Source organism: Grammomys surdaster, unplaced genomic scaffold, assembly GCF_004785775.1.
Source record: "Grammomys surdaster isolate TR1022 unplaced genomic scaffold, NIH_TR_1.0 259, whole genome shotgun sequence".
NCBI lineage: Eukaryota > Metazoa > Chordata > Mammalia > Rodentia > Muridae > Grammomys > Grammomys surdaster.
Genome location: NW_021604700.1, coordinates 491,229 through 505,532, shown reverse-complemented (window position 1 = coordinate 505,532; position 14,304 = coordinate 491,229). Strand labels below are relative to the sequence as shown.

At 38.2% G+C, this 14,304-nt stretch overlaps 1 protein-coding gene across 2 annotated transcripts in view; it reads left to right on the top strand.

The window, feature by feature from the left end:
- Pla2g4a (phospholipase A2 group IVA) overlaps nt 1-14,304 on the top strand; it is a 137,318-nt gene that overhangs the window by 92,541 nt on the left and 30,473 nt on the right. For both annotated transcript variants that reach the window (XM_028775733.1, XM_028775734.1), the window contains 5 exons: nt 1,155-1,377; nt 2,380-2,494; nt 8,456-8,593; nt 8,726-8,818; nt 13,083-13,154. In XM_028775733.1, the coding sequence (XP_028631566.1) occupies nt 1,155-1,377; nt 2,380-2,494; nt 8,456-8,593; nt 8,726-8,818; nt 13,083-13,154 (641 nt within the window). The remainder of the gene's footprint in view (nt 1-1,154; nt 1,378-2,379; nt 2,495-8,455; nt 8,594-8,725; nt 8,819-13,082; nt 13,155-14,304) is intronic.

The window sequence follows — 14,304 nt, the reverse complement described above, 5'->3', positions numbered from 1 at the left end:
TATTGAATGATTTATTCTTTCTTTCCTCATTTTTAAGCCAGAATATTTGCAAGCTCTTTAAGTCAAGAGCTAGGAGTATTTAACTCAAATAGTGCCTAAAACACAACATGTCTCAGTAAATTAGGCTTTCCTTACTGAAGAGAAGATAAGCCATGATGGTGGACACAGAGATGAAAACCTGTCCTATTTTATGGATTTGCTTGTGTGGAATGGTAGACTGTCTTCCAGTGTACTTTGTGCCGTCAAGGCAGTAAACTGTTGCATATGTCAGATAATCCACGGAGATTGAAAATGGTAATAATAAACATTTATTTTCCCAGAAGAAGGTCAGAATTTATTAATGGAGACAGACAAGGAAAGAATCTCTCTGTTTGATATCTACAGTACTAGAGATTTGGGGTCGCAGCAGAGTGGCTAGTAACAGAATGATTCTTATCTGCTTAATAAATTAAAGGCTTATGGAGTTTTTTTTTTTGTATCACTTGAAGCGGCCAAATATCTAGTGGCCAATAGGCGCCATCTGGCAGGACAGCCTTATTCTCCTGTAGGCTGTTTGACCTAGGTTCATACTGTTAAGAATTCAGAATTCTACCTGGAGCACAGTTTTGGATTTTAAATAGTTGGCCAGTGCACACTTTTAAAAAGAGAGAAAAGAGAAAAAATAAGGAAAGAGTGGAGAAAGAAAGAAAAACATATGTCCCAAGTGCCAAACATCCATAGTAGCAGACAGCACAGTTTCTCCATGTAGATCATACTCATGGAAAGTGAGATAATCCAGTTCCTGATGGTTCTTACATCCAGAAAGGTCAGTTTACACATGACTCAAAAGTGTTGTCATCCATGTCCAGTAAGTATGATAAGGACAATCATTCCTGGCAGACTTGTGGGTAGTAGGTCTGGCCATCCTTTTCTGACAACTATGAAGAGTCTCCATTGCTCTCCCAAATGTTTTCCCTTAAATCGCTTCCATCACAGAGCAGGTCAATTCCAATTATATCTTTGTTTCTTAGATAATTATTACTTTCAACCAGATGGAAAAGTTAGTCAAATATATTTACTATTCTTCATCTTGTGGTGAAGAACGCCTCCTCTCTTTGTAGACCTTCTAAGGAATGCCTGTTATCTTTACTGATGATGGTTTGGTTTATTTACAGGTACATGTCAACCTTGTACTCTCACCCTGATTTTCCAGAGAAAGGTCCAGAGGAGATTAATGAAGAGCTAATGAAAAATGTTAGCCACAACCCTCTCTTACTTCTTACACCACAGAAAGTTAAAAGATACGTTGAGTCTTTATGGAAGAAGAAAAGTTCTGGCCAACCTGTCACCTTTACTGACATCTTTGGGATGTTGATAGGAGAAACACTAATTCAAAATGTAAGTCATCATCAAATGATAATCCCTTTAACTGTAGTAGGCAATGTAGATTAAGTGTGATGTTGATCTTGAAGCAAGTACAAGACATTTTTGTACAGTCTAGTTTGCTCAACTTATTTCTTCAATAGTGTATGTGCTAGCCACATCCTTTCTGCCAGATGTCACAATTCTTCACTGCAAACCAATGCTCATCAACTAATTTAAACAATTGTCAGTTTGACATGTCCTTTGGAAAAGTCAAATTTTCACTGCCAATTCTCCCTTGAGTGGTAAGATAGTAAATAGAAGTACTGCTATGTGAGATGGTGAATACAAGTGATATTAAAAGCAGAAAGGAGGAGATTTTCTCTCCTGAGCAGATAAGCCCATGAACTGCTTTCATCTTGTCTGAGGTGTGAATTGAATATCCAGCAACTATGTCTGGCAGCTCACAACTGCCTGTAGTTCCAGCTTCAGGAGAAGCCAATACCTCTGGCCTGTATGAACACCCACACTCACATGAATATATCCACACAGATACATATACATATGCATATTTTATTTTCTTATATTCATATTGTCAAATGATAAATAAAAATGATAGAAAATACTCTTTGCCTATTAAGAGTCAAATAAGGAAATGGATCATAGGAAAGAAATGTACTTGATGTGTCACCAGAGGGTGACATTTCATCTGAAGATAAAGCAGGAGAGATGGGACAGCCTGTGCCAGGGACGCCAGCTGAGAGAATTATTTCCCGGCATATAGCTGCCAAATCTTCCTCCACTTCAAATGTTGACACAGTCCCCAGAGATTCAATTGTGTTAGAATACAGACATCTTTTTCCACGGAGCTTTATTTCTGTTGTGTACTCGAGACCACAGATTTCCAGAAATAATAGGACTTCATTGCATTATAAAAATGCAAATGATTTGCTTAGACATATTATTTCAAATAGCTTTGATTTGTGTCCATGTCTATGTATTTAAAGCTATCTCTTTCTTTTTTATGTATGTGGACAGAGAATGAGCACGACCTTGAGTAGTTTGAAGGAAAAGGTCAATGCGGCCCGGTGTCCTTTGCCTCTCTTCACCTGTCTCCATGTCAAACCTGATGTGTCAGAGCTGATGTTTGCTGGTATGTTCCATTTATCACAACATTCCTTGAAATGGAGATTTCTAAGGGTTTTCTCTACAGACAAAGTCATAATCAATTTTAGTTGCTAATTATAATACATTTTCTGTAATCTAAGACAGTTTGAAACCATTTTAAAAAATATTAAGTTAGATAATTTTTCTGGTTCAAAGAGGGTATCCCGCCAAACTCTATCTGATGCCCATTCATTTAGGTCAGAGAACTGGAAAATACTGCTGAAAGAAGTCAGTTACTGAATGGTCCCCTTTTTGATGTCTGCAGATAATACGATGTCTGGTATTCTTAAGCCATGGTTATACTTGTGACTGAAAAGCAAAATGCCTCACCTCTAATAAGTAAAGTTCTACTTGTGTCTTTTATAGCTTCAGTTCTTGGGTACTGTGAAAGTACATCATGTCTCTGGGGACTCCCAGCTGCATTCAAGTACATTGTAGGGATGTCATGGACTGGTTGTAGGGACAGATAGCTCATTCACATCATGCTCTTTAAAAAAACAACTATGGATTAGCAGATGTAAATCCGTATTCCTTTTGTAATTTATGTCTCTCTCTCTCTCTCTCTCTCTCTCTCTCTCTCTCTGTCTCTCTTTTCTTGGCTAAATACTCTCATACAAGAAATCGTTTATAAAAAAGTGATTTGTTCACTAACATATAAGTATTAATGATGTGAATCAAAATGTTTACTGTGCTTTTAGCTTCCAGAAAGCACTGTTTAAATTTGTTGTTTTAATCAACATTTAGTGGATCATTGAGAGGTAAGTATTTTTAACATTTCATCACAGGAGAGCAAGTAAAATCTTAGGAACACGGTGTGATTTTTCTAATCATCCTGATCCCAGTCCACAGCAGAACTGAAAGCTGACTTTGTAAAGCCTTAATAACCTTATATTGTCTGATTACTGACCTTGTTGGGAGGCAGATTTGTCAGGCTCTCAGGATGACCCCACTCCCTTGCTATAGCACATTGTTCTTGTATATAAGAGCGTGACATTTCTTTGAGTAATTTACAGAAAGCATCAATGAGACAGTAAAAGACTACACTTATCTTTGGGTATACTGCCATCAGCTTCGTGTCACCTGCATTCTGTCATCTCTTAATAATGTTTTGACAAATGCCTGTGATAAAATATAGGAAATACTTCAATCAATGGCAAGCCCTAATTAAATTTCTGGCACATTTTAACAAATTTGAGTGTTCTATGAAAGTTGCATAAGAAAAATCACTCTTTAAGATTTTAAAGACAAATAGCATTTTGTATATAAAGGTGAAGTTAGTTACTGAGCTGTCAATGGAAGGAAGGGAGGCATGTATCTGGAGAAAGCATGTATGGCCAAAAGCAACAAGAACAACAGCTTTGAGCAGGATGTCGTTCATCCAGGAGACTTGAGGCTTTATTACATAAGGAAATTAAGTACTATGATGATATGCAGCCCCCTCTGTAGATATTCTTTTAGGGAAGACTTGGATTTTTGGGGACTGACTGATACCTTAGCATTCACATTCTAGTGAGAGCTTGGGGCATCTGAATAAATCATCTTTTACCCTGTAAGCATTGAGGTAAAACCAGAAGAGCATGGAAATTTAATTTGTCAGCCTTGGCTTCTACGCTGAAATCTCTCTGTCAGGTTATTTAATCTCTCTCATGCTTTATTTCCCTCACTGTTTTAATTATTATTATTCATTATCTTTGCCATGTAGAAGTTATAATGACAACTCCTGGTTTATGCATAAAATTAACAGTTGTAGAAACACGTATTTTGTTATTATTGTTACAATAATAAAATGGCCTTTTTCACAGTGCCAACTATCTTCTCTGAGATTTTAGCTGACAGTTGTTAACAAGGAAAACATTAACTACAATAAGAATAAGTAGTTTTGTGGTGGCTAATGGCACAGATTCCTCTTTATCTTGGATCTGAATGAGTCTGATCTAGAAATGACGCTCTGAGATGCTCCAAGCCATTAACCTTGATTGCTAAGGCTCTGTGATAAGGAGGGTCAAGTTGTGTCTTCCATTAGCTATGGGAATCTCGTACTCAGATAAGATGTTCTGAGTTGCATATCATGACTGTTCAAGTAGTTTGACTCAAGTAATTAGCAAAGAAAGAAAGAAAGAAAGAAAGAAAGAAAGAAAGAAAGAAGAAAGAGTGAAAATATGTCTTGTGCATATTGCTTGAAAATACTTTTTCATATAAAACAAAAAGGCTGAAATAGCCAGTGAATTATTTTCTATAATCATGAAGAACCCAACCATCTAAGAGAAATTTTATCAACAACTGTGCTTCATAAATACCAGCAAATGTTTTTCTTCTGTCTTGGAATATCTTTAGACAATTTTTCCTTTGGAAGGTTTTCAAGAAATGAATATTAGTGTTTAAATCATTAAAGCTTCTGACTCCTCCACTGTGTTCCATTGCTAAGATTTAAAACTACAGTTAAGATTTTCCCAAGGGGTAAATAAATTACAAGTGCTGAATATGACTTATAGTTATGGATTAGTCATCATGATAAATTAATCAATTTTGAGACAAGATCTTGCTATATATCTCATGTTACCTGCCTTTAATCTCCAAGTTGTTGGGATTACAGAGGTATGCCACCATACTACGTCTTATGCTAGCTTTTATGATTAAAACCATAGTTTTGAAATTCATTGCCCTTTCTCCCAAAAGTATAATCTCATTGAGGACACAAAACTAAAACCTGGACAAATTAACAATGTATATCTAAAATATAATTGTTGGAATGTATAGATATGACATAGGATGACATCGTCTATCTTTAGTATAGCCATAAAAATACTTTACAGGGATGATTGAAATAGGAGTCAAGTTAAAATTGGAGGCAAAAGGCATCTTTGAATAGGAACAACATGGAAATTTATAGAAAAGAGTCAAAGGTCTATTTTAGAGAGTCACGAAAACTCTTGAGCTTCCCATTCTGGAGCCCAGGACTTATGCACACCCTGGTGTAGACTAACTGTCCATGAGAGAGACTAAATGTCTGAGAGTGCTGAGCTCAGAGCAATTTGCTCTTCGCTTGTCTTTACTTAGTTTTATGATAATGGGAAATAGTTATTGTTTTGGGGCTGGGCAATTAAATTAGTCAGCTAGTGTTTTGTGAAAGTTTTTTGTTTGTTTGTTTGTTTGTTTGTTGTTGTTGTTGAGGGCCTAGAAAGATGGCTCAGCTAAAAACACTTGATGTCCTTGGAGGAGACCTAGGTTAGGTTCCATGTATGCACATAGTGGCTAACAACCATCCTTACTTCCAGGTTCAGAGGAGCCTGTACCTTCTTCTGACATCTATGGGCACCAGTCATACATGTAGACAGAACATTCATATCCAAAAAAATAAATCTTTAAAAAATATTTTCAAAGCCCTTTGCTAACTGGAAGGAAAAGATGGTAGAAGAAGAGATGTTTCTTATTTCCAAATTCAAACTGAATCACTGTGATGAGATCCCAAGGCCAGGGCGACAGTTTAAGAAAGAAACAAGTAGGAAGATGTTCAAGGCCAGTCCCTTATGATGACAGATTTCACAAACAGTTTTCAGCAATCAGTGAATCAGTCAATCAATAACACAGTTGTCTGGGCTGTGATAATGTAGTTTACTAAATAAGTAGGAGAGGAGGGAAGGTGTTTTTTTTTTTTCTTCAGACAAGGCCAGTGGGAGGTGATGATGGAACATCACAGTGTAGTCCTGAGCAGGAAGTAGGGGTAAGCAGATGGGGGTAAAAGAACAAGGCTGAAATTGAAATATATGAGTCAACAGCTGGAGGGCTGAGGCTGAACAATAGGAGGAAGCCTTCGGTAAGGAGTATGGGGGAGATCTGAGGGTTCCAAAATGCCTGTCATCACGATGTACAAGCCAACAGAAGCAATTAAGGAGGGGTCAATCAAAGTGAAAGGAAAGAGGAAATTCGAATGAGGTCCCAAGACAGTATTTGAATTGGAAACACTGACACAGGAGTTTGCCAGGAACCCTCTGCCTCACTGCCTCACCAACGCCACATTACTGAGTCTCAAACAGGCCTCTGTCAGATGTAGAGGCGCCATTATGCTTGGATTTGACTGAACCATGCTATCTCATCAAAAGTATGATTTTACAACTTCCTTTTTGAAAGAGGCTAGTGTTCCCCCCCTTGAGTAAACAGTACAGATGGAGTAGGATTTTTTTTTCTTAAATGATAACGTTCTTCTTGGACATTCAAATGCTTGAAAGTTAAAATCGTGCTCATAGTTGATATGGTTCACTATCCCCATGGAGTCTCATAATCAAACAGCCTGGTATTTGTCAAACAGGAGGGGTCACCATTTGACTGGGATAACTAATACAAGAAGAGTGCCCGTCCTCCACAGTGAGTTCTGATCAAGTATTACCACAAAGCAATAACAGAAAGGCTTGTGATTTTTGTGATCATTTGCACTTTGGTTGTTGAATAATATATTTGAGACAATATCATCTCACAAAAATGAATTGAGCAAAACAGGGGTGGGATAAGATTGGGAGTTGAAATGGAAATACATGATGCCAGGGCTTTATTGAGAATTCCTGATAACGACCTTAAACTCAGAATTGAAAGAAGCCGTGTAGTTGCAGAAGGGAACAGTGAGTAGAGGAGCCTGTGGAAATGGTCTTGGTCTCTGAGGACTAGCAAGAGAGCTTGCATGGTTAGGGTGTGTGATAGAAAAGTTGGTCAGAGAGTGCTCAAACTGGGCAGATGGAGTGTAGGCTGCCTTTCAATTCAGAGCATAAGGGGGCAGCCTCGGAAGGTTTTCAGTTGGTATTCGTGTTCTGTGACTTCTATTTTTCCATGTTTATTTTGGTCCTAGTAGGTGGAAATCGGGATGGGGAATGCTGAGGGAAAGGAGAGGGTCGTGACATCTTAGGAAGTCACCATGGAGATTTGGGGAGAGGGCAGAGCACTCTGTAGTGTGGTGATGATTTCTATGGTGATGATGTTATATTGAAACATCTCTGATGATAGATCATATAGCATTTGAGTTTTCAGATGTGAGTCAAGGGAGGCAGTCATAAGCGATATTAAAGGAAGATTGGTGCTAAGAAAGGAAGCCAAAAGGAGCAGTAAGTATGGAAAGCAAGAGTCAGATCCCAGACATTCTTTATGGATTCACTAAAATGTAGATGACGATTAGACTTGGTGATGCTGTGGGCAGACCACAAATATTGCAGTGGCTGCTCTTAAGTGAGCTATTAAGATGTGTCATGGCTTCCCCTATGCTTCCTATAGTTCTTAACTCACTGGGTCTTTAATCTTACAAACCGTCTACTGATTTTATTCATATTAAAATTAGAGAATTAAGACCGGAGGAGATAGGTGATTTATTCAGGTTCTGAGCATAGTTAGTGAGCCACAGGGTAGGGATGGGTCCAGCCTGTCTGGCTTCACTGCTTCTGTTGTGCAGTGTACCTTCCTGTTCCTGGCTTGATGTATTGCTAAGAAATCAGAATCATATTTTGGCATTATGGTTGGGACTTTAAAACAAATAATAAACAGAAGAAAGTTGAATAAAGATACTGAAAATTCTTCCCCATTTTGTTAGAGGTTTGATTTTCTATAAAGAGTTTGATTTCTTTAGTCTCCTTAATACATTTCATGTCCGAATTAGACTTCTTCATTCAGTTTTACAGTCCTACATGGAAGATGGGGTATGCAAAAGAAGTCTGAGTTTTTAAATAAAAAAAATATTCATTTTGTACTGATCAGAAGGGAACATTTTATATGTCATTTTCATTGTTTGTCTTCCTCCATCACTACACAGTGTCATATATGTAGTAGGGGTTAGTTATTTTTTTAAACTAGCTTAAATAAGTGAAATTAATCATGGTGCTATTAAAACTGTTATTAACTATGTGTGACTATGTGTGTCACTATGTCATTTTTCTATTAATGAAGTGTCTTGTTTCTAAAATGCTTTTAGATTGGGTGGAATTTAGTCCATATGAGATTGGCATGGCAAAATATGGTACCTTTATGGCTCCTGACCTATTTGGAAGCAAATTTTTTATGGGAACAGTTGTAAAAAAATATGAAGAAAACCCCTTGCATTTCTTAATGGGTGAGTGATCAAGCCCTCCCCCTCCCTCTCTTCTTCCCTCCCTCCCTCCCTCCCTCTTTCTCTCTCCCTCCTGTTCATCTGTTTTAAATCTGGATGCAATTTAAGTTACTCTGTGTTTCTCCTTTCTTTTAGGTGTCTGGGGCAGTGCCTTTTCTATACTGTTCAACAGAGTTTTGGGAGTTTCTGGCTCACAGAATAAAGGTTCTACAATGGAGGAGGAATTAGGTATTGTGAAAGGCTTGTGTTGATGAAAAGCGACACTGAAGATTAGCTGTACTGATAAATGACACACGTATATGTGGAGGACATTAAATCATCATAAGGACTTTAATTCTGAATGCATCAGTAACCTTGTTGAAACAATTTAAGTGTTTCTTAAAAGTCATGTCCAAATTATTGAAATATTCTTATAGCATTGCACGTGTGAAATTTACAAAGACCACTCATTGTTCCTAAGGATAGCTTGTACCAGGGCATCTCCTGTTCTTCTCTAGCCTATCAGATGATACTAATTCACAATAGACGAGAAAAAAGTAAAAGCAGATAAATTAAGTCATGTCTTATAAGCTTAAACTAATGGTTTTCATTAAATCAAACATCCTACTGTAATTCAAAAATGGGTGCTGTAGAGCTTTAAAAAGGAGTTCTATGGACAACAAGTGGCTTATATTCATTATTAAAATGGTTCTCTAGGAATATGTTTTCCTGGATGAATACATCTGGCTTAAAAAAAAAAAGTGGAGCATGAATTCATGACCTGCCCAAAGGCTTGAGATGTATGTTCAGTAAGCTCTATGTTTTGATGTACTGGGGGAAGAAGCCATTGAATGCTGAGTTAGAGTTTTTGGGACAAGGATGCAGTTCCATTGATTCAGGCTATCAAAATCCTGCATTTGATCCCCAGGAACATGAACTGGGCATGGGGCCCAAGTCAGAGAACTCCTCAGGACACATAAAATCCTGTCTCTGAAAGAAAACAAACAAATAAGAGTAACAAATGAGTGAATTTTGGGTTAGTGTATGAGGGATCAGGGCTACCAGTCAATGACTTACTTTTTTTTTTCCTTTCCATTCATGAAATATCACAGGTCTGTTTGGAGAACAGAATAAAAAGAAGGACATTTTAAAAAACAATCAATTCATTTTAAAATGTGTTACTGTAAAAGGTTTACTGTGCTTTTTCCCTAATATGTGGCCTTTGGCTCTCATGGGCTATAGCTATTGACACAATGAAGCCTTTACATGCAGAAGGGAATGTGTCACACATGTCCTTCTGAGTAATACTGTTTCTCCTCCTGAGAGACTTTCTTTCAGTTGTTGATAGTTATATGTAACTTGCAAGGGTTCATTAGTCTTCTCTTTAAGAGTTTCATTTGTTCATTTGGATCATTCCTAAGTAAATATTGGAAAAGTGATTTTTACCATTTCACTAGGACCACCTATTTCTAGATCCACATTACATCAAGCAGAAAGGGCAGTTGTTGTTTGTAGTACGTGCTGTCTTCCAAGCATCACTGAGGTGAGGGGAAGGCACAGTGGGTACCTTCTGGAGCCTGGGGTGATCTTTAATACCGAGTCAGAATCTCTTCTTGGTTAAAGCATAATCGAAGTGTATAAAGAGGAAGGGCTTGGAGGTAGCCTCAGTGGTAGATTACTTATCTAGCATGGGCAGGGCCCTAAATCTTATCCCCAGCACTATACCAACAAAGCATCAAATCCAGTTAGCCACCGGAAGATCATAAGGTGACACCTAACCTGAGGGTTTTTTTTTTTTTATTTTTCTTGCTTTTCAAGACAAGGTTTCTCTGTATAGCCCTGGCTGTCCTGGAACTCACTCTGTAGACCAGGCTGGCCTCTAACCTGAGTTTTATAGAAAGTTCTGGATTAGCCTGAGCTAAAGTGTATCTGTATTAGCCTGAGCTAAATCCTGCTTGGTTTACTTTAATGGCATCCCAGGTGGATGACCTGTTCAACTTTAGCTTTATGGAAGCCGCTGAGTCTTTTCTGAATCACTCAAGTTTTTTCTGAATTACGTGAAGGTTTTTAAAAAGAGAAAGGAAAGCAGAGAGAAAGCCCACGCTGGGTGGCCTGCTTCCTGTGTTCCTTCTCTACTGAATAATCCTGATAACTCAGGTTAATTATTATTTTTTTCCTCCTTAAGGCAGGAAGAGAATAGGGCTGAAATTACACATCAGAAGGTGGGCGAGACAATGGCCACAGGCCAAGGAAAAGGAAGATGTTTACAGCACACAGTGCTGAGAAATCTCTGTGAAGAAGTCCCTTTGGGGCCAGCAGTCTGGCCACTGGCTGTTTTATGTCAGACTGAGGGCAATGGATATTGTGCACTTGGGCTCCAATGGTCAGCAGGAGGCATGTTGCCTCCGATTATGTAAGGAAGGGTTTCCAGAAATGAAACTGAAGAGGTGACAGGGGACTCAGGACTTTTGGGGACTGCTTCATCCATTGACTGAGTGGGGTCTCCCTTTTGAAGGGGCACCCAGAGGGGGCTTGTTTGCCTGTTCTGTTCTGTTACTCTATAACCTTAGCAACAATTTTAAGGTGAACTGCACCCCAATTAAATAACTTTAAATGAAATAATTTACTTGCCTTGCTCAAAGAGCTTTTTTTTCTTTTCTTTTTCTTTTTTTCTTTCTTTCTTTCTTTCTTTCTTTTTTTTTTTTTTTTTTTTGGTTTTTCGAGACAGGGTTTCTCTGTGTAGCCCTGGCTGTTCTATAGACCAGGCTGGCCTTGAACTCAGAAATCCGCCTGCCTTTGCCTCCCAAGTTCTGGGATTAAAGATGTGCACCACCACTGCCTGGCATCAAAGAGCTTTTTTATGTGTGGAATTTTGCTATGAAAATGACTATGTAAAGATATAAGATATGAGTTCAGATAAAACCGTTCAAGCCCTGAAAACATCCTTATAAAGAAAACACTGCAATTTTCTTAAATTAGCATACCAAATACAGCCAAAATAGAACATAACCGAAACCATAGAGACAGATAAGAGAAAATGTTTAAGGAAAGAAAAGAGCATATACACAGCAGCAGAGCCACCCACAGTATATGACAACTGGGATGGGTCTTTTCTTACTGTCCCTCTGCTATGCAACAGAATTACTGCTGTCACAGTTACAATATATGAAAAGAACAATCATTTTAGGTTTTGAGTATTTTATTTTGTTGAATTTTTACTTATAAGCAATGCCAGTAAAAGTAAAATGTAACCTCTCAGGAATTGACTAACCTTCCTATTATGTAAGTGTTCATGCACCTGTCATTTATGAGACTTTAACAAATACAAGGAGAGAAATATAGGAAGTCACCTGCCACATCCCTGTCTTTTTTTTTAACTTACTTTTCCCCTAATGTTTCTGTGAGTAAAATTGCTAAATTTAGATTTAGTGTCTTGAAATTGAATAAAGAAAACTTTTATATTTGCTAGCATAGAAAAAAAAAGTCACTAGGAAGAATAGTTCACATGAACCAGCAGAAAGTCTGTTTTTTCTGCAAATAGCAATCACAAGAATAATTGTCAGTTTTCACAAATTAGATGCATTTCCCCTGGGAAAAGGATGGTGAATTGTATACCAGCCTTTACAACTATATTGATGTGAAGAATATACAGCGTTTCCTAGTTTTTCATAGCCGGTCTTAGTATGCTTTGGGAAAAAAAAACCACACAAATTATTCACATATTGGAAAGTGACAGATGGTTTTCAGTGTTGGCAAAAAATCAGAAGTTAAATAAAGTGAGTACATGTTCTTCGTGTTCTGGAGACTGTATAGTAGATCATTTGTAGATCTGGTTTTATCTTTTATTTTCCCTCATAAACACTACTTAAAAATATAATCAAGCAGTCATTAAAGTTACAATGGACTTATAAAAGACTAGGAATTGATAAATTTACACTGATTAATTTTGTTGGCTGGGATATTATTTTACTCAGTGATACATCTTTAAGAACTAAAGAATGTGGGCTGGTGAGATGGCTCAGTGGTTAAGAGCACTGACTGTACTTCCAGAGGTCACGAGTTCAAATCCCAGCAACCACATGGTGGCTAACAACCATCTGCAATGATATCTGATGCCCTCTTGTGGGGTGTCTGAAGACAGCTACAGTGTACTTACATATAATAAATAAATAAAAATTAAAAAAAAAAAAAAAAGAACTAAAGAATGTGATAAGTCTCCATTCACAACACTAAGGTTAAAGTTCCATGTGGACACAGTAATCTTCCTTCTCTAATTTTGCTCAGATCACTTCCATATGGATAAATAAGGACTGAGACCTAGTCTTACCACATAGCCCTGGTTTGGAACTGGGTTTGTCAAGCAGGCTGGCCTGGAACTCACTGAGATCTGCCTGCCTCCACCTTCTTCGAGCTGAAATTAAAGGCGTACACCAACATTGCCTCCTCTGCCCAGTAAATATAGTTATGAATTTTGATCCTCAAGATGCCACAATGATTTTGTCTTCTTTCTTAGAAAATATCACAGCCAAGCACATCGTGAGTAACGACAGCTCCGACAGCGATGACGAGGCCCAAGGACCCAAAGGTGAGAGAGTGAGAGCTTGGGGTGGGGGAGGGGAGAGCAATGGCCAACCAACCCATCTCTATGTCTCTTCGCGTTGATGATGTTCTAACTTCTGAAGTGTCAGCATGGGGGCTGTCCATTGGCAGACAGGACTATTGCATAGAACAGGAGGGGCAACTGCAATCACATCTTTCCCTTGCTTTCAGAGCCACACATATATTTGCACGACAGCAGATGTCTGTCTGAGGTGGTGCCTATACTGAATTCTGTTCAAAGCCCAATTAATGAGCTGGATCTCTTAGTATGGAAAGTGGGATTGGGGAATACGTTTAGTGACTTTAACGCTGGTGACTGTATTTTCGTTTAAATTAGCCATTTAGCCATCTGAAAGGTCTGCCTGTCAACGTGCTCCTTAGCTTTCTGTTATGGTCAGTAACCCACCTCTAAATAAGAACACAGTGGTGAAGTGTATTAAATTATCAAGACTTCTTGCACATTTGACCTGTAGGTATCAGAGATTCATTTTGCATTGGGACATGGGAACTAGATATCAGTTTGGTGTGGTTCAGTCAGCAGGACATTTGAGATGAGAATGAAGGTGAGGAGGATGAGTAAGGACCAGAGATGTTTATTGCAGCATGGTATTTGTTGTTAATAAAAACAATGAGGAAATTGTATATATCGACATCAACTTTCCAACAAAACAGTTGATAAAAATGTACGCAATAGCTCAAACACACACATACATGGATGTATATGCGCACACACATGCATGCATATGCGCACACACACTCTCACAGGAGCACACACAATGAAAAAGCATTTAGAACTGGAAGACTCTTCTCTCATTTGAATATGACTATCTAGATTTTAGAAAGTGAAAGACTGTTTTTGTCCAAAACAATGAATTCTCCCAGGCATGGTATGCATTAGGGAATGCTTGATTTCTACCCATTCCAATTATCACTAAAAAGTAAGATTCTTTTTTGGGAACCAGGTTGATCTATGTCTTTATAAGACAAGTTTATGCAGAGCACGGAGCAGTTTCCTCACCACAGGATGTAGATGCACATGGCCATGGCATAGGGAAGAATGTACTGTACCTTATAAACACACAGAGAGAGAGAGAGAGAGAGAGAGAGAGAGAGAGAGAGAGAGAGAGAGAGAGAGG